Consider the following 26,038-nt stretch of genomic DNA (forward strand, 5'->3'; position numbering starts at 1 on the left):
ATATATATATATATATATATATATATATATATATATATATATATATATATATATATATATATATATTTATATATATATATATATATAAATATATATATATATATATATATAAATATATATATATATATATATATATATATATATATATATATATATATATATATATATATATATATATATATATATATATATATATATATATACAATATATATTAGTGTATGAAGTAAATTAAGTGTATAAATAAAATAGTTTATATTATGTAATATAAGCTAACTTAAGAAATAATAAAAAAGAAAAACAAAACCTATAAATCATTCACCGATTGCTTCGAAATTTAAACACAACGTTTCATGTTAATATACCTGTTAAAACGTTTTCCGGAAGATAGTCTTATTAAAAGCAATGGCAGCGCCATTTGTTAAAAGTAAAATCAGCACACGCAACAATTAAAAGTGCTCATGGCGGACATCGTGTTTCTTTACGGCTTTGATAATACTGTGTGCCCATATTCATTGTGAAATTAAAATTTAAAATGTAAACACACACACACACACACACGTATCTTTGATGTGTGATTCGAGGACTTATTTTTTTGTTGTTGCTTTTTTATACCTTTTTTAAAAATATAAATTTTTATCTTATTTAATAAACATACAAGAAAAAAAATACCTATTATACAATTCCTTTAATTCCTGCTAAAATAAAGAAAAGTATTGTAAACCCAGCATTTGTAAATACTTATGTAGTATTAATAGATGGACCTTTAAATGAAAATCGAAAGATCGATCGATCTTTATTATTTCTCAAACCGGAAATTATTGGTTATTGGTGTCGCAATGAAACTCAGCGGTACAGCGAGGTTACTTTATTTGATCTACATAAATCTACTGTCAATATTAATTTATCATAAAGACCCCATTAAATAATACGTAGGAGAAAATCGAGAACATTAAATTTAAAAAAAAAATGCTCTGGCATTTCGCTCACTCCTTTCAAGAACGTTAAAAATCAAAAAACTTGATTTTTCAGGAGAATTTTTTTAAAGTTTAAAAATAAAACACAATGTATTGAAAATAAATATCAAGCCACTTATTGAACTTTGTACTGTGCAACAGATCTTTTTAGGTACAACCTGAAGGTTTTTTCTCCATTTGAAAAATATAAAGTATATTTTAAAAAAAAATAATTAAACAATACCTTTTCTTCAAAATGCAAAAACTTCATTTTCTGCCCTGTAGTGGGTAAAGTATTTCTGCCCTGTATTAAGTTAAAAATGTACCTCTTTTGCTGGGATATAGTGCATTTTCTGGGCATTTCGAAAACATGCCCAACTCAAAATTCACGATTTTTGATTTATGACGTTCTTGGAAGGAGTGAGCGATATGAGATATTTTAAACTTTTTAAACTTCTTACCTAGAAAAAAATCCTTTAACCACCCTCATTAATTCCTCTCCTTGCCTTCTTCATCCTGCTAAATCTATTATTTTATACCATACCCTTTTTTTAAATCTCTGAATGATTTTTAAGGGTTTTATAACATAAATGTGGAATTGTTTGATTGGCTTTTTTTTTAACGTAACTATTTTTGTTAATGTAATGTAATGTTTATAATTGTTAATGTAACTATGATTTTTTATACAATTTTTTTATATGTAAACCTGTACAATTCTCGAACAAATAAAATAAATAAAATTAAATAAAATAAAAATATGGGTTATTGAACACGGAATTTTGAGGGGGTCGTGGAATTCTTGTCGGAGTGGTTTTCGCCTCATTAAACATCGCATTACACAATTGTAGTGTATTTTTGTGTACTACAAATGCACGTGTGGTTTTGTGTGGAAGACTACAATTTTTATTATACGGTTGTGTATCGATTCCCAGAGGGACCAATCCAGTGTTAAATAAGAAAACATTAAGTCGCACCAAAACGTAAAAATTTTACAAGCTAGAATTCCTGATTACTTAAAATCATTTATAATGGAAATGTGACGTTTTGGTGAGGATCTCCACAGATATTCTCAGCATTTTAACAGTCACTAAAGGTAGTTTTCTTTTACTCCCCAGGATGCAGATTTTGTATGGAGGATAACGAAACGCCAATCCACATTCTCGACAATTGTGACGCACTCACTCGCAAACGAAGTCACATCCTTGGAAGATCTCTACTGGACTCCGAGAAGGTGAAGCTCCTACCACCAAGAGAGGTCGTGAGTTACGTGACTCATGTAGGTCTTGGCAGTGAGCTGTAAAACACAGGGAAGTCACAATAGACCTGACATGGTCGCGGTGACATAAGGGATGCAAGATCCCTTGACCCCCAAGGAAAAAAAAGGTAGTTTTATCGTATGTATTTTAGTTACCTGATTGTGTTTCTCCTTGTCTGTGAGCGTGAAGCCTAGCTTGAGGTGAGCGGCCACCGTCATGGCCTCGCCCGCCGTAAGATGGGGTCTGAGCTCGTCCTCCTGCTGGATGTAGCGGGACAGCCGCTGGAAGCGTTGCGGCGCCCCGCGGGAACGTTCTCTCCCGTTTACGTACACCTTCCCGGTCACCCCGGTGGTCCTGAAGTCAAACGGGCTTAAAATTTAATAAAACACTTTCCTTATCATCCATTGTTTACTTTGTGTAGTACCACTTTTATTAACACTTCGTGACTACAGGTTTCGGAAAATCATTCCATCTTCAGGTCATTAAAACAAAATTATTACGATTTGACATTTGACAACTCAGAGTTTAATATTATTATTTTAAATATGTAACATTACACTACGGAGGCGGACAAACGGACTACCGTACTGGATGTGCCGGGTTCGATACCCAGGGGGGGGGTTTTAAGAAATATAAGTGATTTTTTCACTCTAGTAGGTATTTATTCAATATTACCCTGGACTGGTACCTGAAGCGGAGGGCTGATCCCCTTTCCTTCATGTGTTAACGATCAAGATAACACTGCGTTTATATGACGCAGTGCCCTATGCACCATTGGGGTGCGGATAAGGGTTTGAAGATGAATTGAATATGTAAAATACATATTGGAATGTTAATAGATTAAAACCAATATTTTTAACTTTTCCACTTTATTTTTATTTGACCAGAGACCGGGTTTCGTCGTTACCGACATCATCAGACCAGTCTGATGATGTCGGTAACGGTCGCTGAAACCCGGTCGCTGGTCAAATAAAAATAAAGTGGAAAAGCTAAAAATATTGGTTTTAATCTAATAATATATTAATAAATACTGCTTCGCATTTAAAAATTAGTACGGTAAAAAAAAGTACATACATTCCTAAAACCGCCAATAACCATTGTGCCACCCTGTACAAGTGTTTAATTTGTATTTTTAAATCATATTGTAAACTGAATAATTTGCATAATAAACGGTTATCAATCAACAAATATGTACCTTGCTTCGGTAATTAAACGATGCACCATTGTTTGTAGTGCAATGTGTCTATTTAAATACCTTGAATAGAGGAAATTCAATAATGATTTGATTATTCATATCTGACCGGATCCCAAGTCCGTCTGACGTTAGAGCATACAAAGTGTGCGCGTGTAGAAACTAGTGCATCCAGAAATAGGTCACGCGATAATGCAACTTCCTACAAGTACAATATATCAGGGCAGACCTACATAACTGTGTCACTAAGCTTGAACTGTGTCCCACATTGTCACAGAACGCGATAGCGGTGCATACGCAATGTCAAAGATATGCTCCTAAGTTCAACCATTTACGAGATGCTATATTTATAGGAAAGCTAGCCTTGATGCTTCTGCATCAGATAAGCGCCATGGCGTAGTTCGGTAGACGCTCCACTGCGAAACTAGCGTCGTGGGTTCGATTCCCGCCAATTGCAATATAAATTCAAGAAATATTTATTTTCAATTGGTCTGGCTGCTTGTGCTGTATTTTTCACATTTACCATACCTATCCTTACTATCCTACCTGCAGACAAGCCTCTTGAAATAGAGGCTTTGCAGGTTATTCCTTTAATTTAAGAAAAAAGATCAGGGAATGTGGGTGAAAGAACTTTCAATCTCTTTTTTTTTAAGATAAATATTTGTGTTTTTGTTATTGACACAAATATTTCAATTTCATACTATTTCTGTGGGCCTAAGCTGCTCATTATTATAAATAGGTATAAAATTGTGGTAGAGTGGGTTCGAACCGAGAAACTCTGGCTTAAGAGTCAGCGACACTAACCACAGGACCACAACCCGACATTTTAAGACCCACAATTATAAAGAACATTTTGAGTGTGTTCAAATACTTATTAATCAACAATATGACAATGACTTAAGCATCCCCGTTATTGTCTATGTTCCCACTAATAAGAAATTATAATAAAAAATATTTTAAAAATAATGAAATAAATAAGTAAAAATAAGAAACAGCTCCTACCCCCTCTTCAACCTTCAAAGTTCTAGGGACTAAAATTTAACTCTAAAATTTAGAATTAGCTTCACATACGGTGTTTGAAAATGATGCGGAATGCATCGAAACACGCGTCACAGTAGATTTTAAGAAACAGTGGTATTTACTAAGTAAAACTTAAATTAAAAATTTAAAAAATACCGATTGACTCGTAATTTTTTACAAAAGAAAAGACTCTTGAAAATATTCGATGGCGAATACGTGCATGGTTTTGAGGATAAGAGGCGGTAAGCATCGATATCCTTCGTGATTTATGGGGCCTTGAATTCGCCGATAAACCGTGAACCGATTGAAGGGTCACAAGGTTCAGGAAATAAGGTCACCAATTAACACGGAAATCTAACTGATTCGTTACGTAAAACGTGTAAAACGCATTTTTGTGAGCTGACGATAACCAGCACAAATATTACTTTTCTTGAATATTTTTCGCAGATACTTTGTGGCACATTTTATAAACTTTATAAAATAAAACAACTTTGTTTTAACCACTTTTTATTGTTTCAACAAGAACCTTGTCATCATCGGGGTTTATGTACTAAATTCTAAAACATTGAAATACTCATAGTTAATTACCCTTCCCTTACCAAAAACTTCCACGCACTCCGTACACAATATGAAAATACGATTTCAAAAATTTGATTTAAAAAATATGATTTAAAAACTCCTAAATGTTGTTTTTTATTGTGCATTGCGTAGCGAAAATGTTGTCGAAACCGGTTGGAAAAAATGTACCAATAAAAAGTGGTTAAAACAAAGTTGTTTTATTTTATAAAGTTTATAAAATGTGCCACAAAGTATCTGCGAAAAATATTCAAGACAATTTTCAATAATTTATTCTGAAGTTATATGTTACAAATAGTGTAGTTGAAAATAAATTACTTTGTTTAATAAAATATGCAAAGTAATATAAAAATGCGATTTATTAAATAAGACTCAAAATACTCGTATTGCTTTGTAAAACAAAGAAACGACACTTTAAGTTTATCATGTCATTCTCAAAAACTTGGTTTTTCAACATCAAAAACTTGGTTTTTCAACATCAAAAACTTGGTTTTTCAACATCATAAACTTGGTTTTTCAACATCAAAAACCATACTGGGTTTTCTCTGTCGCACTATGTTTTATTGGCAAAACACTTAAAATTAATTATTAATGAATTATTAAGGAAAACGTACGTTAGTCCTGCCAGGATATTGAGAAGTGTACTCTTCCCAGCTCCTGAAGGTCCCATGATGGCAGTCAACTCTCCCGATTTGAACCTTCCATCAACTCCGTGTAAGATTTGTTTTTGGTCTGAAAGAAAAATAAACATTTCATTAATTTTCATGTCATATATCGCTCACTCCTTTCAAGAACGTCATTAATAAAAAAAAACTTGGTTTTTCCGGAAAACGTTTTTAAAGTTTAAAAATATAATACAATGCATTAAAAATAAATATCAAGCCACTTATTGAACTTTTTACTATGCAACAGATCTTTTTCGGTTATACCCGAAGGTTTTTTCTCCATTTGAAAAATATTTAGTATTTAAAAAAAAATTATTAAACAATAGCTTTTCTTCAAAATTCAAAAACAACACTTTCTGCCCTGTAGTGGGTAAATATTAAGTAAAAATATGCCTCTTTTGCTGGGATTTAGAACATTTTTTGGGCATTCCGAAAACATGCACAACTGAAAATTGACGATTTTTGATTTATGACGTTCTTGAAAGGAGTGCTCGATATGTTTAATAATAATCAACTAATATCTCTTGGTTCTTATTGTAAAACTAATTACTAACCATTACCTATTCCCCGCAGGGGTAGACAGAGAGAGAGAATAAACACTACTAAATTTGGAGTAAGGTCTTTAAAATATATTGCATATACTTAAATTGACCAGCTGTCTAACATATATAAAATAGAATCAATTCGGGGATCCAAAATGAATGATCTGAAAAAATACGTTATGGAAAGTTATATATGTAGTGATACGTCATATTTTCTTATTTTGTTTTTACCTTATGTTTTTTTATATTTTCTCATTTGTTATATTTTATCATTTTTTTTATATTTTCTCATTTGTTTATTTTAAATATGATTCTTCCCTTATGTTTTCCTCATTTATTTCTTTTAAATGTGCTTCTTATGCCTATTTATTGTACCTGTTTATTGTTTTTATATTTTGCCATGTATTATAAAAAACCCTTATCCACACCCCAATGGTGCATAGGGCACTGCTTTATATAAACGCAGTGTTATCTTGATCGTTTACACATGAAGGAAAAGTGATCAGCCCCCCGCTTCAGGACCAGTCCAGGGTAATATTGAATAAATATTACAGTGAAAAAAATCACTTGTATTTATTTGACCCCCCTGGGAATCGAACCCGGGACCTCCAGAACGGTAGGCGAGCGTGCTGACAATTACACTACGGAGGCGTACAAAAAAATCAAAAACGTTAAATGTTATCTGGGTTTAAAGAAAATTAAGTTGCGATTTGACGTATGTTGGGCCTTAAGTGACAAATTGAATCTCGTGTGGGTATAATATATGTTGTAACACGTACAAGAAGACTGTGGGCAGAATTATACCATGCTATTTATATTTTTGGTCATCTACCCATATTGCCTCATCGGAATGAATTATTAAACATAATTAATTAATACCAATATAATTTACATAATAATTAAATTTACAATACAAAAAAAACCAATCCGAATGCCGGAAATCCATAAAAATATCCAGTGACCGATTCGATATTATAAAAAATATATTTCCGTGTGACCTTTATGGTGGCTCTGCTTATAGCATAGGTTGAACAGACACCAAAAATACATCTCGTACGCAACGAGAGATGATCAATGAACTGTGTTTGAGAGAACAGGAAATTGTGAATCAATTAAAAAACCTGATAATTTATCAAACACGAATTGTTTCGTCATTATTTAAAAAATATATTCAAATAGTAAAGAGATGACCAATTATTGGCAAAAATAAATAGATGAACAATGGTCGCCTCTTCCGCATTCGTACATGTTTTATTTATTTATGTAAACTTCATGTACAGAAAAGAAATAAGTACATTGGCAGGCTTATTGCTGAAAAGTAATATCTTCCAACCAATTAAAAACAGACTAGTGATATTGGTCAAAACGTTTGATATCTTAAAAAGCTGTTTGCAATCAGAGGGTAGATGATATTTGAACATTAAAAAAAAACATAAATAACAAATTGATGATAATAAGGAAGGCAAAGGAAAAAGGGAGTTTAGGGAATGAGAATAATTAATTAAATAATTTGAATAATTGTTCTCATACACATACACACATAATCTCAAACCTACAAACACACTCACCCACACACACCTATCCTTTCATATTTAAAAATACCTTTTCTGTCTTAATATACACAACAGAATATTCATAACATATATCGCTCACTCCTTTCAAGAACGTCATAAATCGAAAAAATTGATTCTTCAGGAGAACGTTTTTAAAGTTTAAAAATATAATACAATGTATTAACAATAAATATCTAGCCACTTAATGAACTTTTTACTGTGCAACAGATCTTTTTAGGTAAAACCCGAAGGTTTTTTTCTCCATTAGAAAATTATTTAGTATGTTTACAAAAATAATTAAACAATACCTTTTCTTAAAAATGCAAAAACAACACTTTCTGCCCAGTAGCGGGTAAATATTAAGTTAAAAATATGCTACTTTTGCTGGGATATAGTACATTTTATGGGCATTCCGAAAACATGCACAATTGAAAATTGATGATTTTTTATTTATGACGTTCTTGAAAGAAGTGCGCGATATGTGGAATTATTTAATTGGCTTTTATTATTGTCAATCTAACTATTTATTATGTTTAAGCTGTATTATTCCTAAAAAAAAAAAAAGGTTATTTAGACTCCTAACCTGACCACAACCAAGTATTTGAAATACTAGATCATGACGAGTTTTCCTCTGCTTCAATTACTTATCACATTCGCCTCATAAATTAGTATTTCTGTTGTGAACAAACCCAGATTAGTGTACAAAGATTTAGACACACTCAAATATAATAATTAACGATTACATTCCTAGGCTTCAAATTACAAAATTCCTAAGCTAGAAGCTACAAATACGCAAAATGCAACCAAATTTATGGCACCGTTTGACGCGATGAGCTTTAAACGATTGGACAGAAAAACCGAATTAATAAATTATGTATGACTTTCATTCAAATAATTCGATATTTTTCATATTATTTTTTGACATCTCATCAAAGAGAAGAAGAATATGGAAGTCTGGGCATTTACGGGGCTGACGACCGTCATAGGCTGATATTCCATATTCTTCTTCATCTTTGATGAGATGTCAAAAAATAATATGAAAATTAATATATTATTAGATTAAAACCAATATTTTTAGCTTTTCCACTTTTTTTATTTGACCAGCGACCGGGTTTCGTCGTTACCGACATCATCAGACTGGTGGGAGGCTATACAAATTGTTATGTTATATATAAAACAAGGCAGGAGTTGATAACCACGAAGTGTCAGTGGATAATATAAATCTATTAATATGAAAATTAACTCCTATAATTGGAGATAATCCAGATTTGTGATTTGGACACACTTAAAATGTTGTGAATTCGTTATTTTCAATTCGTGCGAATGCGAAAATTCAAATCGCATTCATTTGAAGCACCGTTTAAAATATGCATGTTTTTTTATAATGGCGGTTGCAACTTTCTTATAATACTGGTTATTCGCTTGCGGTCACCGTTCACTATCCTACCTGCGCTCACCGCTAATCTTCGGGTTACGAATGATGAGGTGTTGTGCACTTTGACATGCGTAATATTACTTTCTAGAAACCTATTACACCATGTTTGGGTAGGGCAGACCCGGGTATGAAGTAACACAGGTCCAAAGTAACACGTGTCCAATGTAACGACGAGCGTCTCTCTCGCGTGTTCATTTTGCAGATAGAACAAAGCATATTCAAAATCTCTCATATCTTCCCAAAGGTGAAGAAAAATGCGGGTACGGAAGTTTATATAGTATCGAGACATACATCTTGTACATAAGCAGACATATATCTAGTATAGTAGACAGTTTATAAGTTTATAAAATACTGGGTGGCATAAAATATATCACTCTATCGGAACATGTTATAATTTTTGCAAATGGCGTCATACGTTAATCATATTTTACATTTATGAACTAGACAGCTGTAGTATATCACTCTAGGTATATCACTCTAGCTGTAGTATACAAACAAATTCAGGGTGGCGCAAAATTAATCTTCCCATTTCGTTTTAAAGTAACTTTTTTACTAAAGAAATCGTAACGATTTTGAGTATAGGAAATCTTTATTTGGACCATAGATTTTTTTTTGTAAAGTGAAAAGATGATATCCGACGAGTGGCTGCCGCCAGTACTGATACATATTTGTGCCCGTTTTATCAATCTGTATAATCTGAACCCCCGCTAATCCGAACACCTCTGTAATCCGAACGCCCTCTCATCTCTCCCGCGCTCCTTAAAAACGGAAATGACGATGAAGCATTAAGCCAAATAACAAAAAAAAAACTATGAAACAAGAATGTAATAAAATATTTTTTGAATATTTTATTGGCGCCGTGGCGTAGTTCGGTAGACGCTCGACTTACTGTCCTACCTGCAGACAAGCATCTAAAATAGACGCTTTGCGGGTTATTCCTTTAAAAAAAATGCCAAGTGACAGCAAATGTCAAAAAACACTCTTTCTCATAAGAAAGTATTATGCGCTTTGCTGTTACGTTCAATAGATGGCTCTGCCATTGCTTAGAAAAAAACATGACTTAACTTGTCGCAGGTGAAAACATCTCTCACTGGTTATTTAACCGGAGGTAGGTTTATATAATTGAAAACGCGATTTTTCACACAATCCTTAAATTTGTCAATAAATATTAATAACAATACATTAATATTAATAACAATACATCTGTCAGCCTCCGTAGTGTAATGGTCAGCATGCTCGGCTACCGTTCTGGAGGTCCCGGGTTCGATTCCCAGGGGGGTTTAATAAATATAAGTGATTTTTTCACTCTAATATTTATTCAATATTACACTGGACTGGTACCTGAAGTGGAGGGCTGATCACCTTTCCTTCATGTGTAATCGATCGAGATAACACTGCGTTTATATGAAGCAGTGCCCTATGCACTATTGGGGTGCGGTAAAGGATTTATTATTAACAATACATTATTTTTTTAGTCATTCGTAAACGAGTGGAGGCTTACTAAAGAAAAATCATTTCTCGCCTACAAGCCAAACCACTAAACCAAACAATGGGATTTTTGTAACAAGTAGTAAACCCACTTTCACATCGAGAGAAAATAAAAGTGATTGATTTGAATGAAATTTTAATTTCATTAGCTCGTTAAATAAGCTAGAGTGTTAAATAATTTATATAACATCACATCACAAGGCGTTGTGGTAATAACTTGATAATTCAAAAGGTGAAAATCGCACACCAAATAGCGATATTTCTTTTATAGTTTAACACCTTCGACGGAAGTCATAATACCTGACCATATAAATAAAAATGTAAATATATTTTGTATATTAGAAGCCTGTCCACCTCCGCAGTGTAATGGTCAGCACGCTCGGCTACCGTTCTGGAGGTCCCGGGTTCGATTCCCAGGGGGGGGTGAAAATAAATATTAGTGATTTTACGCTGTAATATTAATTTAATATTACCCTGGACTGGTTCCTGAAGCGGAGGGCTGATCACCTTTCCTTCATGTGTAAACGATCAAGATAACACTGCGTTTGTATGACACAGTGCCCTATGCACCATTTGGGTGCGGATAAGGGTTTTATATATATTATATATATATATTAGAAGCATTGATAACTTTGTGGTATGGTAATAGAACACTCATTATCATTCATTGTTCACTTTGTGTAATACCAGTTTTATAACCACTTATTTGTGACTACCGGTTTCGGAAAATTATTACGATTTGACATTTTTTTATTTAAAAAAAAGAGAATTACTTGTGTTTTTATTATTTACACAAATATTTCAATTTCATACTATTTCTGTGAGCCTAAGCGGCTCATTGTTAGAAATAGGTATCAAATTGTGGTAGAGTGGATTCGAACCGAGAAACTCTAAATCAAGAGTCCGCGACACTAACCATGGGACCAAAATCAGACACATTTGTATAAATATAAAATTTATGAAAGAGAAAAAGACGACAAATGAATCACGATGGGAATATTTTCAAAAGTAGAATTGGTGAATGTTACACGTGTGTAAAGTGATCACTTAAACTAGACTATGACGGTCGTAGGCCTCGTAAACGTCCAGACTTCCATATTCTTCTTCATCTATGTTGAGAATCCAAAAAAATAATAAGAAAAATGTGAATGTTTTTTTCTTAAAAATCTTCGATCTGTTAAAGTTTAACCGATTGCATTATTTTTTTAAAAACAGTGCGTGTATGTATGAGAAGATGTATGAGCAAAGACAGATTAGTGTGGCGTTCTATTCTCTCTGCATATGCCTGCAGAGAAACGGCATGATGGTTGGTAGTATTAGTGGTAGTTATGTCTCACCTCAATAGATACTTCATCTAGGTTGGGAGTACATTAAAAATATTGATATGAACTTCTAAGTGGAGCAAATCCATCATTTGTAAACATAAATAAATTATAATAATCAATAAGAAATTTAAAAAAATAATAAATTATAATTATAAAAAAATAAGCACATAAATAAAGGCATTTGCTCTACTTTTTATATGAACAAACAAAAGATATTTATGTAGCTTGGTAATTAATTCATGTTAGTAATTACACGAACTTATAACGATTTATTGTATTGTTTGCAGTTCAGACCATGGGAGGCTAACATTTTCAGCATTTTCGTCTTTTAACTATTTTTTATTTTTATTCAAAGCAAACAAGATAAACATATAGGTATATATATATATATATATATATATATATATATATATATATATATATATATATATATATATATATATATATATATATATATATATATATATATATATATATATATCTTCTTCTTCTTCTTTTTCCATGTTCGCTCCCTAGGTGGAGCATATGGCCAACACGAGTCGTCTCCAGGTCACTCTGTCACGCGCCATCTCCTTGGCTTCCTCCCAGGTCAGTCCGGCGTCTCGAAGTTCCGCTGAGTATAGTCGGTGAATGGTCGTCAGCGGCCTTCCGGGGCGCCGGAATCCTCGGGGTTGGAAGAAGAGACATGAGGGGTTGATGCCCTCAGGTGGCATTCTAAGGACATGTCCCAACCATGTCCACCTTCTTCTCTTCAGGACTTCCAGTATGAGGGGCTGTTGAGTTCTTCTCCTCACATCGTCATTCCTGACGAAGTCATACCACTTTATACCCAGTATTCGCCTCAGGCATCTATTTTCAAAACTTGCTAGTTTCTTGCTTTGAGCTTTGGTGAGGTGCCACGACTCACATCCGTACAGCAACACTGTGAGGATGCAGGCGTTAAAGAGACGACACTTGGTTTTTGTCGAGTAAAGCAGTGAGTCCCAGACATTGCGCATTTTATTGAATATAGCTCCTGCCATTTCGAGCCGTACATTCAGTTCCTTCTGGACATTACCATCCTCCACCATGAGTGTTCCAAGGTATCTGAAGGTGTCGACTCGAACGAGCGCTCGTCCCTCACAAGTAAGATGTTGATCTCGGTCCGGACAGGCTGAGTTGCACATGACATTAGTCTTTTTGGCGTTCACTCTTAGGCCTAACCGAGCGGAGTTTATTTGGAGGGAGTCAATTATATCTTGCAGGGCTCCGATCGATGTATCTATTAGAACTGCATCGTCCGCATATTCTAAATCGCATAATTTCTGAGCAGGACTCACTGCAATTCCTCGATCCGGTGGAATTGACATTCGTAGGATGAAGTCAAACATGACGATGAAGAGAAATGGGGCTAGTACACAGCCTTGCTTCACCCCAGTAGAGACCTCAAATGGTTCACTGCACACATCATCTATTCTAACGCAGCATTCGCTGTTAGTGTGAAGCGCCCTGATAATGGCCACAATTTTGACAGGAACTCCATATGCTTCTATGATATTCCAAAGAGAAGACCTATGCGGGCTGTCGAAAGCTTTTTCGTAGTCTACAAAACAGCAGGCAAGGGCGCAGTTCCATTCGTTACTTTGCTGTAACAGGCATCGTAAGTTATGTATATGGTCAGCGCACGCCCTGCCTGGTAGAAAGCCCGCTTGGTTCTCTCTGAGGACTCGCAATATTGGTTTTTGGATTCTTGCCAAAATTATTTGTGCCATAATTTTTCCAGGAACGCTTAAAAGAGTAATGCCACGGTAGTTATCACACAACAGCGGATCACCCTTTTTGTGGAGGGCTATAACTTCCCCGTTTACCCAATCCTTCGGGCACCTTTCCTCTTCCCATACCTTTGAAAGTAGGTGATACAGGGGGTCGAGGAGAGCGTCCGTGCCACTCTTGACGTATTCCGGATGTATTTCGTCGACACCAGGCGCTTTTCCGTTTTTCAACTTTTTAATAGCTGATATAATTTCAGTATGCGTTGGAGTGCTTTGCGAAATATCGTGTGCTCGCGGAATGTTCAGTTGGGCAGAAACTGAGGGCACATGGAGGGGGTCTAAGGGGGGTGGACGATTTAGCACGCGGCAGAAGTGGTCTCTCCATATGCTTTTCACGCAATCGGGCTCAGACTCAATTTGGCCGCTCGGGCCACGAATATATATATATATATATATATATATATATATATATATATATATATATATATATATATATATATATATATATATATATATATATATATATATATATATATAAATATGTCCGCCTCTGTAGTGTAATGGTCAGCACGCTCGGCTACCGTTCTGGAGGTCCGGGTTCGATTCCCAAGGGGGTTAAATAAATATAAGTGATTTTTTCATTGTAATATTTATTCAATATTAACATGGACTGGTACCTGAAGCGGAGGGTTGATCACCTTTCCTTCATGTGTAAACGATCAAGATAACACTGCGTTTATATGACACAGTACCCTATGCACCATTGGGGTGCGGATAAGGGTTTTATTATTATTATTTTATTATTATAAACATATTTGTTGGGTACTTTTCAAAATTTTTTGCATGTTAAGCTTCGTAATGCCGTTTAATGTTATAGAATCATTGTATATCAAGCATATTGGTTTTGTTTTAAATTCCACGAAAATGTAGTTTATGGTCCATGTCTTAAACACTTTTAAGTTCTTCTGTTACTCTTCTCTTCTTTAGTCCAACGTCTTTTAAACTCGAAATTGCCAGGATAGTGAAATACTCCCATATATGAGATATTATAAGAACTACGCACGATGGAATGTTTTTTGGTGATTTTGTGTAAACTAATGAAAAAAATATGTTGAAAAAATGAATTGCTCCGCGGGCCGCGGGTTGGCCACCCTTGGTTTAGACTTTACTACGATTTATTTTCCTACAATATGCTTATTAAAATAAGCTATCCATAAAACAATAAATAGATTGTGGAGAAGACCTCTAGAAGCTGGTGTCAAAGATGTATAATGTGTGCGAGGAAGTGATTTGCTGACGAATGGTGACAAATCAAAAGTCATGGTTTTCGAAAGAGATGCATGTAGATCTGGGTGTAAAATAGTAGTAAATGGGGAAATTTTAAACAGCTTTGATATTATAATTTTAAGAGACATGTCGCTCACTCCTTTCAAGAACGTCATAAATCAAAAATCGACAATTTTAAGTTGTGCATGTTTTCGGAATGTCCAGAAATGTACTATATCCCAGCAAAAGAGGCATATTTTTAACTTAATATTTACCCGCTACAGGGCAGAAAGTGTTGTTTTTGCATTTTGAAGAAAAGGTGCTGTTTTATTATTTTTTTAATGTACTAAATATTTTTCAAATGGAGAAAAAACCTTCAGGTTTTACCTAAAAAGATCTGTTGCGCAGTAAAATATTCAATGAGTGGCTTGATATTTATTTTTAATACATTGTATTATATTTTTAAATTTTAAAAACGTTCTCCTGAAAAATCAAGTTTTTTGATTTATGACGTTCTTGAAAGGAGTGAGCGATATATTTGTCTCTTATTTGATTTATATTGATCTTGGTGTAAAATATTAATAAAAGAGGAAATTATGGAAAGGGCAGATGATTTCCTATATTTGGGAAGTATGTTTTCTAGCGATGGAAAGATTGATAAAGATATATAAAGGAGAGTGAATGATGCACTGATTCAGTTATAGCAGATGAAAACCTATCAACGAAAGCTAAAATGGTAGTACGCAGTGAAGTTCCGGTTTCAACCCTAATATAAAAATGGACAATAATTGTATAATTATTATAAATTATGAATTACAATCATAATGTACGGAAGTGAAGCATAGAGTTGGCAAAAGACGGATGAAAGTTGGCTCTCAGTGCGGCAAAACGCTGTATGATACGTATAGAAGATGTTCAAATGGTAAAATAATAAAAGAATGCTAGGTTGGGAGAAGCATTATCGATAAAATTAGGAAAGGTGTGTGGAGATGGTTTGGACGTGTGAATCAAATGAGTGAAGAAAGAACGGTAAACATGTAGTACATGCATATCTATAAATGCGAATATTTGTCAATATTTGTGTTGTTCATTTTATTTATATTATTTTCTGACCTAATTAGCGTTGAAGGATTCAATCATCTATCGAGGTTGAGTGAGAAGAAAAACATATCAATTAAAGTATCGAACAGATTAATTCAAACAAAACTTTTTTTTCTTGAATGTTTTTTGCAGATACATTGTGGCATATTTTATAAACTTTTTAAAATGAAACATTTTTGTTTGAACCACTTTTTTTATTTTATTATTTTTTCAAACCCTTATCCGCACCCCAATGGTGCATAGGGCACTGCATTATATAAACGCAGTGTTATCTTGATCATAACACACGAAGGAAAGGTGATCAGCCCTCCGCTTCAGATACCAGTCCAGGGTTATATTGAATAAATATTACAGTGAAAAAATCACTTATATTTTTTTGACCCCCCTTGGGAATCGAACCCGGGACCTCCAGAACGGTAGCTGAGCGTGCTGACCATTACACTACAGAGGCGGACAAACCGGTTTCGACAAAACCCTTGTCATCATCAGGATTTATTAAATTTAAATTTAAAACATTAAAATACAAAAAAACATTAAAATACTCATAGTTAATTACATTCCCTTACCAAAATGTTTCACACTCTCCGTACACCGTATGAAAATGTGATTTAAAAATATTGTTTAAAAACTCCTAAATGTTATTTTTATTGTGGATTGCGTAGCAACTCCAAATGATATTTTAAAACATATTTTTATATCATCTTTTTTACAACATTTTGAGTGTGTCCAAATACTTGTTCACAAAATCTGGATTATCTCCAATTACAGGAGTTATTTTCATATTATTTTTTAACATCTCATCAAAGATGAAGAAGAATATGGAAGTCTGGGCATTGAATTTGAGTAGTGTGGTTGTCAATAATGGGTAGAATTGGTGAATGTTACACGTGTGTAAAGTGATCACTTAAACCAGCCTATGACGGTCGTAAGCCCCGTAAATGCCCAGACTTCCATATTCTTCTTCATCTTTGATGAGATGTTAAAAAATAATCATCTTTTTTCATAAAAAAGGGAAGACCGAAACATGTTTCATATCAAGTTGAGACACCTTTAAATTAACATCTCATCCGTAGGTTTAATAATCCAGTGTCCGATATAATAACTAACTAACTAACTAACCATCACGCCGCTTCCCCGCAGGGGTAGGCAGAGAGAATAGAGCGCCACACCACTCTGTCCTTGCAAACATTCTTCGCCTCTTCCACGTTCATGCATCTCCTCATACATACCCGCCGATTGTTACGACTCCTAACCTGACCACTTTCAAGTATTTGGCATAATAATAATAAATAATAAATAATATTAATAAAGTTATTTTTTTTATATTAAAAGCATTGTTAACTTTCTGAAATGGTAATATAACACTCTCCTTATCATTCATCGTTCACTTTGTGTAATACCACTTTAATAAGCCCTAATTCGTGACTACCGGTGTCGGAATAATCATTCCATCATCAGGTCATTAAAATAAAATTATTACGGTCTCACCTTTATACAAAAAAAAATAATAATAAAGATGACAAATGAATCACAATGGGAATATTTTTAAAATAGGATTTGTATTTAATTTTCGTTGGTTTTTTACTATGGGAAAGTCTTTGTTAAATGCAACAAAATTAATATTTACAACATTTTGAGTGTGTCCAAATACTTGTTCACAAATCTGGTATAATATTAATATTTATAACACAGTACATTTTTACAGTAGGTCTAATTTTAGAGAGGTCTCATTTAAGGAGAGTGCTAATTTTTCTAAAGGTTAAAATGATAACAAAAAAATCATTTTTTTGTGTATAAGATTACCCTGGATTGGTGCCCGAAGCGCAGAGCTGATCACTTTACCTTCATGAAATACGGAAGACATGCTTTTTGACAGCTGCTGTTACTTTCAACCTTTTCAATTGTTTTATAGGTTTTCATAGCATTGGGAAATAAGCTGTTTAGAAATGCGTGCTTTTTTTCTTTCTTTACCATTTAAACACACTGATCTACAGCAATGCGTGGCTATAGCTAGTATTGTATAATATTTAGTCAATTAATCACTTATGTTGGACACAACTCTATATTTTTAAGTATTTGTATGGTAAATTGCACAATGGCGTTCATATGACCCAAGAATGCCATAGTCATCGTATTGTGGGTATACTGGCAAAAAACGTTAACTCTAAAATCCCTGTTTGAATAATCCCTGTTTTGTTAAGCTTTTATACTGAGTAAAATATCCACCTCCGTAGTGTAATGGTCAGCACGCTCGGCTACCGTTCTGGAGGTCCCGGGTTCGATTCCCAAGGGGGGTAAAATAAATATAAGTGATGTTTTCACTGTAATATTTATTCAATATTACCATGGACTGGTACCTGAAGCGGAGGGCTGATCACCTTTCCTTCATGTGTATACGCTCAAGATAACACTGCGTTTATATGACACAGTGCCCTATGCACCATTGGGGTGCGGATAAGGGTTTTATATATTTTATATATAAAATACCCACTTTCAAAATTGAAGTTGAATTTTCTTTTGAAACCACATAAATATGACATTTCAAACTACAATAATTGGTGAATTTTGCCAGTTTATTGTACATTGAAAACTTTATAATACTGCATCATTAAGTCAAAATTGCATATTTTTGAGTTAACGTTTTTTGCTAATACACCCACGATACATAAAGTGACTTTGATAATTAACGACATACTGTTTGAGGCTCAAAACGTTTTTTTGACAGTAAAAAGAAAGTTTTGAGCCTTTATAGAGAAAGAAACACATACCTCTTTGAAATGTCGTAAAAGGTCATCCATCATGGACATGACAAGTAAATGACCAAATGAATATCTACACCAATAATGAATTAAAAGTAAAAGTTAAAGAATTTGAATATCACCACAAGCACTGTTATCATTGAAAGGTTAGGTTAACGTGACGAATGGAAGATAGAGTCGGAATTGTAAGACCCGTTGACCTCATAATCACCATTGAATTATGCACTAATCGCCTTCGGCAGTCACGAAAAATGATCGTGAATCTAACGTAATACGTTCTTCTGCGTGGACCTCATTCATACATGTTGATAAAACTTGTTCGTTACTGCATATCGCTCACTCCTTTCAACAACGTCATATATCAAAAATCGTTAATTTTCAGTTGTGCATGTTTTCGGAATGCCCAGAAAATGAACTATATCCCAGGGAAAGCGGCATATTTTTATCTTATAATAATATTTACCCGCTACAGAGCAGAAAGTGTTGTTTTTGCATTTTGTAGAAAAGGTATTGTTTAATTATTTTTTTAAATAAACGAAATATTTTTGAAAAATGAATATAAAATCTTCAGGTTTTACCTAAAAAGATCTGTTGCACAGTAAAAAGTTCAATAAGTGGCTTGATATTTATTTTCAATACATTTTATTATATTTTTAAACTTTAAAAACGATCTCCTGAATAATCAAGTTTTTTGATTTTTCGGATTTGATTTTTTTAAGATTTTTTGACGTTGTTGAAAGGAGTAAGCGATATGTTTGATAAAAAAAAATAAAAACAGCACGTGTAATCGGTGATACAAAAAAAGACACATTCGCTGTTATTTTCTCTCTGCAATAAATTATTCTAGGGATTGAAGAAAGGATACCATGATGAAGAAAATTCAGTAGGCTAGTTTAGGAAGTTTTACGTGGTTTCCTCCCAGCAATGAGCAAATGCTGACAAGTTCCTGATTACCCCACACTAGATTATCCCTCCTGTTCCCAACACTGATTAAGCAAGGTAAATAATAAATACTAAAAAAACTTTGACCATTCTACCCATGATTGACAATCACACTACTCAAATTTCGGAACTCATATACCTACTCGTATAGTATACCTTTATACCTTTATACATATGTCCTAAATTGACACGTTCATATGTGAATTGTCGGCAGAGTCTTTGGTTAATTTTTCGCATTTTTTACAACAGCCAAAATCAAACAGAAAAAACTAATCAACCATCAGCCCGTTTTCCGCAGGGGTAGGCTGCAAGAATAAAACGCCACTGCAATCTATCTTTGTAAATAATTTTCGCTTCTTCCACATTCCGTATCTCCTCATACATACCCACCGATCATTCCAACTCGTTACAGTTGCTTACCACTCCACTTACAGTTGCGATTTAAAAAATTATTTAACGTTGCGAGAGGATCTCGTTTCGAATTATGCTTTATTATTCAATTAAAACGCATTGCGTGGAACGATGCAGTGAAAATCTAATGGCAATGTAATCATTATATACGGGTTGATGCAAGATATACAGTTCAGCAGAACTATGCAAGGTTACGTGTACCAGCCGATCGAAACCTAGAAATCGATCAAAACAATGTAAAACCGTGAACCGGATGGGAAATCAGGGAAGCGGGAAATCACTCGAACGTAACCGCTTACTCAGGTACTGCTCACTAACTAACCAACTAACCATCACGTCCAGAGGTAGGCACAGAGAACAGAACGCCACATAAATCTGTACACACAATCTTCGCATCTTCATCTGCTGACATCCTTCATGTGCTGTGGTCTCTCTCAATCCTGTGGATTGGTCTGCAGCAACAGATGACACCTTGCAATACTCAATCACCTCCTCATACGTTGAACAGCCCATGTCCCCGTATAAGTCTCTGGCTTCCTCTGGCTAGGACGTCCTCTGGCTTTTGTTCCATCGATCATTTTTTCTATTATCATGTGCAGGAAACCCTCCTGTCTCAACACGTGACTGATCCATTTGTTCTTCTCGAGACAGTCGCGAGTAGGTGCCTTCTTTCTTCGATTATTCGTAGTACCTCGTCGTTAGAGTGGTCTCTCCAGGATATGCCTAGCATTCTTCTACAGGTCCACATCTCGAACACATTTAGCCTATTCAAATAAGCACCATGTTTAGAAGCCATACAGTAACACACTCCATACATATACGCCAATTATTCCGACCTGACTACTTTTAATTACTTGATCATGCCAAGTTTGCTTCTACATATTACCAACTATGTTCGCCTCATAGATTTGTTTTACTTCTATCATACAACGTATTGCCGCACTGCAAGACAGCATTTCGACTGCATTCAGTCTACTTTCATCCTTCTTTTGCCAAATCTACGCTTTACTTCGACATTTTAGCTTTCGTTGAAAGGCCTTTTTTACTACAACTGTTTTGAGTGCATTATTTACTCTGTTTTTAGCATTCACTCGCCTTTATATATCTTTATCGATCTTTCTATTGCTAGAAAACATACTTCCAAAATACCTGTTCCTCCATTGTGTACTTTCCCGCAGTCTCTATCAGAGGCTTGTCTGCAAGTAGGATAGTAAGGATAGGGAAGGTAAATGTAAAAAATACTTCACAAATACCTATCCAATTGGAAATAATACTTTCTTGAATTTATTTTATACTTGGCGGGAATCGAACCCGCGACGCCAGTTTCGCAGTCGAGCGCCTACCCAACTACGCCACGGCGCCTGTCACTGATAGTTAAGCGTTCGCCGATACTGATCAGTGAGGTCGAATAGATCTTTATCTAAAAATGAAAGCCGAGAACCATCCGTGGAAGTCGTCAGGCGTGATGGAAACAATGTTCCATTAGAGTCGCAGCACCTATTAAGGCGACCATTCGGCGGGAAAGTGGAATTTCTGGAACCGACAAGGTTCCGCTAAACGAGTAATTCAACTCGTGTATCTATCTACCTACCGTAATCGCTAAATAGGTTCTCATTACGTATTGAAGCCCTCTGTATAAGAGTAACACATAACAGCTATTAAATATATTTTTTAAACAGTTTCAACTGCTACCGTTTCACAAAATAAGCCGTTTAAAAAATAACTGTTTGAAAAATAACTAGTTATAACTGTTTGACAAATAATAACGTATTGAAGCTCTCTGTATAAGAGTAACATACAATGGCTATTTAAAATATAATAGAGATATAAAAGTTTCAACTATAACCGTTTCACAAAATGAACTGTTTAAAAAATAACTGTTTGACAAATAATAAAGTATTGAAACTCTCTGTATAAGAGTAACAAACAATGGCCATTTAAAATATAATAGAGATATAAAAGTTTAAACTACAACCGTTTCTACAACCGAGATTCGGCAGTCACTTAGTGGTAAAATCTATCCAGTTTTTCTTAGTCAATACCAATACTCTTTAAATCTATTGTGACACGTGTTTCGATGCATTCCGCGTCATTTTCAAAAAAATAAATAGTAATTTTTAGTATCTTATTAAAAATTTATATTTTTTTAAATTCCTCTCTAACGAAACCACGCTCGATCCACTTTCTTATGTGCAATTTGAAAGCTGACCCTAAAATGCAATTAACTAAGTCCGTTAATAGAAGGATAAACTAGCAGAATCACGCTAGGGACTTCCGTGCTAGGTTCCACATTAACGCCGCGTTTATTACCTTAGATAATTAGATGAACGGCTACACATTCACCGAGTTGATCTTATCCGTTATTGCTAACCACAATTGATTATTATTTTTGCAATACCGTTAAAACCGCAAGTCTAATGCGCATTACTTCTAAATGTGATTAAAAAACTAAGAATAATAACGTATTGATATATTTGACAAGAGAAGCAATGGATCTTAGTAAGACGGGAGGAATATCTAATTTAACATACTCAACCTACAAAAGATTGTATAAGAACTCGTTTTGTGTTTATAAAAGCCGATATAATTAATTTCATTCATCATTTTATTTTGGAAAATTAGCCTTCGAAAAAATGTTATTTTCGTAAGTTGGTAATGAATGACGTCACAGAAACGATAGAGTGATTTAAATGTTGGTGTCATTGCTAAATTATTGGCGGCTCTATTTGTTGATGTCTATTGTCCACCCTCCCACTGCCCCCCCCCCCCCTCCTCTCATATTTGAATAACACAAATGGTAGTGTAGTGGTAAACAAACAATCCATACTACTACTATTACAGCTCTTTAAACCATAGACAATATGATGTCATAAAACGTTCGATGGCGGAAATTTGATGACGTATGCGAACGCACGTTTTTCGTTTTATCTAAAGTTTAAACCTTCATATCTCCCTTAGTTCTCTTCAGATTTCAATAAGAATATCACCGATAGTCTTGTGATTTTTCATATTAATTTATTAGCCCATAAACACACATCGTGATATTTATCCCTTGTAAAAAAGGGGAATAAATCCAAAATTATGGTTTTTGAATGAGATGAAGATCTGGGTGTGAAATTGTAGTAAACGGGGAATTTATGGAACAGGTTGATGATTTCCTATACTTGGAAAGTATGTTTTCTAGGGATGGAAAGAGTGATAAAGCTATAGAAAGGAGAGTGAATGCTGGGAACAGAATGAAAGGTGCACTGAAATCAGAAGCAAATAAAAACCTTTCCCCGAAAGCTAAACTGGCAATACAGAACGGAGTCTTGGTTCCAACCCTAATGTAAGGAAGTGAAGCATAGAGTTGGCAAAGGAAAGATAAAAGTACACTGAATGCAGTCGAAATGCGATCTCTCAGACAAATGTACGGCAAAACTATGTATTATAGATGTTCAAATGGTGAAATAAAGGAGGAATGCAAGGCTGAGATAAGTACTATCGATAAAATTAAGAAAGGTGTGTTGGGATGGTTTGGCCATATGGAACGAACGAGTGAGGAAAAAAAGGAGGACAACGAAAGATGCTGTGATGCTTTCAGATGATACACCTATAACATATACGTATTAATATGAAATAAGATATGTATATATTGTCAGTTTACATTTGGGACAAATTTAAGCGATTTAAACACGATTTTCAAGGATGAATATCGAATACATAGTATGAATATAGAAGCTGATCAATAATAAAAGCACGTTTCTCTATTTCAAATATTTAAAAAAAATAACCTCATAATTTTGACATAATCCCTATATGAGTTTTACATTTTTGTATAAGCCACAGAAGATGGTTTTTTAGTACAAATACCGGTTTTTGGAACTATTATTTCGCCAGGTCATTGATTAGCATTGTTAGGACGATTAAGGCCAAATAAAATAAACTTTATAAAATTAAACAATTTTGTTTTAACCACTTTTTTATTATTAGTACACTTCAACCTACCGGTTTCGACAGAAACCTTGTCATCATCAGGATTTATTACATTCTAAAACATTAAAAACATTAAAATACTGATAATTAATTACATTCCCTTACCAAAAACTTCCACACACTCCGTAAAAAATCCTAAATGGTATTTTTAATATGCATTGCGTAGCAACCCCAAATAACAACTAATGGAATCACCCAAAAACAGTATGAAGCCGCGCGCGCATACGTAAAGTGGAGCACACACACAAAAACCTACTGTGCGGAATTTTTAGGAACCGTTACAAAAATAGGACTGATACTTAAAATTAATTGATTATTTATAATATTCAAATTTTGTTTTTATCGCTTTTTAATTTCCAAAATCTCTAAATTATGCAATGTTAAAGTGTTCTTATAATAAAAAAAGTGGTTAAAACAAAGTTGTTCAATTTTATAAAGTTTATAAAATGTGCCACAAAGTATCTGCGAAAAACATTCAAGAAAATAATTATCAACTCGCAATCAATTTTTTGTTAAATCCAGCTAACATTGCTGATTGAATTTATATTTTTTGAAATATCAACACAGTTGAAGGGGAATATTGTAGTGTCTACATTTACACAGGGCTTGTGACGTGTCATAGGCTGGTTAATTTGACCAGTTATTTTTATTCACAACATTTTGACTGTGTCCAACAAATACTAAATGCTGAACGTGTGTTAAGTGATTATTTAACCAGCGTATGACAAGTCATATCAGACTTCCATAACATACCTTCATCTATGTTGAGATGTCAAAAAATGTAAAAGAAGGTAACTCCTAACGGGAGAAAACCCAGATTTGTGAACAAGTATTTAGACATTTTTTTGTTTATTAAAAGCATTGATAACATTGTGGTATGGTCATAAAACACTCTCCTTACCATCCATTGTTTACTTTGTGTAATACCACTTTTTTAAACACTTATTTGTTACTACCGGTTTCGGAAAATTATTCCATCATCAGGACATTAAAATAAAATTATTACGTTTTTATAAAAATGTCAAATCGTAATAATTTTATTTTAATGTCCCGATGATGGAATAATTTTCCGAAACCGGTAGTCACAAATAAGTGTTAAAAAGTAGTATTACACAAAGTAAAAAATGGATTGTAAGGCGGGTATCTTATTTATTGTTTCAGCATTCACATTGTGGTAAGACATGATGAAATTATAAAAGAAAAACATCATTTTTTTTGTTTACATTTAGACCTGAAGACGGAAGCTTAGATTGCGAAACTAGTCGTCATAAAATAAAAAAAAACAAGTGTTTTTCTTTTAAAAGTATCAAGACACACTTCAAATGTTCTGATTGAATTTAGACAATAAACCAATTCGATCTTATAAACGAATGGTAGACGTTGTATACAAATATTTCGAAGTATGAGGAGCATCCACAAGATGTGTGACGGAACGTTCCTAGTATGTAAAATATGTTCCTATGGTATGAATAATATATACTGAGAATGGGCGTATATGAGTCTACATTACAATTCATGAATCAGAAACCATTGTCATAAAGTAGTAAATAAACAAATACAAGATAAGCGCTTGTAACTGAAAAACATTTGAACAATGATACTAAACAACACTGTATTTTTTCGTTCAAATAGTAACAAGGAATTAGTCACAATCTCGGATACACGTGTGCGACTGTTCATACTGATGGCTTATATAATTTTAGTACTTTGTCCCTGGTACACACTTCGTCCTGGTACACACACACACGCACAAATATCTTCACGAATCTTTCCAAATTGCAACCTGGCAACTCTATTTTAAGAATTCGGACCACGGTTTAACGAGAC

General features: G+C 34.0%; 1 protein-coding gene across 2 annotated transcripts in view; it reads right to left on the reverse strand.

The window, feature by feature from the left end:
- Positions 1–26,038, reverse strand: part of LOC148312474 (ATP-binding cassette sub-family G member 1) — a 74,756-nt gene that overhangs the window by 23,214 nt on the left and 25,504 nt on the right. For both annotated transcript variants that reach the window (XR_015839221.1, XM_088277125.1), the window contains exons 3-4: positions 5,613–5,730; positions 2,366–2,564 (exon numbers count right to left, since the gene is read on the reverse strand). Coding sequence is in view for 1 of the 2 variants with exons in the window: in XM_088277125.1 (XP_088133251.1) it covers positions 2,366–2,564; positions 5,613–5,730 (317 nt within the window). In the remaining variant the exon portion in view is untranslated. The remainder of the gene's footprint in view (positions 1–2,365; positions 2,565–5,612; positions 5,731–26,038) is intronic.

Source organism: Brachycentrus maculatus, unplaced genomic scaffold, assembly GCF_059751285.1.
Source record: "Brachycentrus maculatus isolate JH-2025_06_01 unplaced genomic scaffold, ASM5975128v1 h1tg000039l, whole genome shotgun sequence".
In the NCBI taxonomy this organism is placed as follows: Eukaryota; Metazoa; Arthropoda; class Insecta; order Trichoptera; family Brachycentridae; genus Brachycentrus; species Brachycentrus maculatus.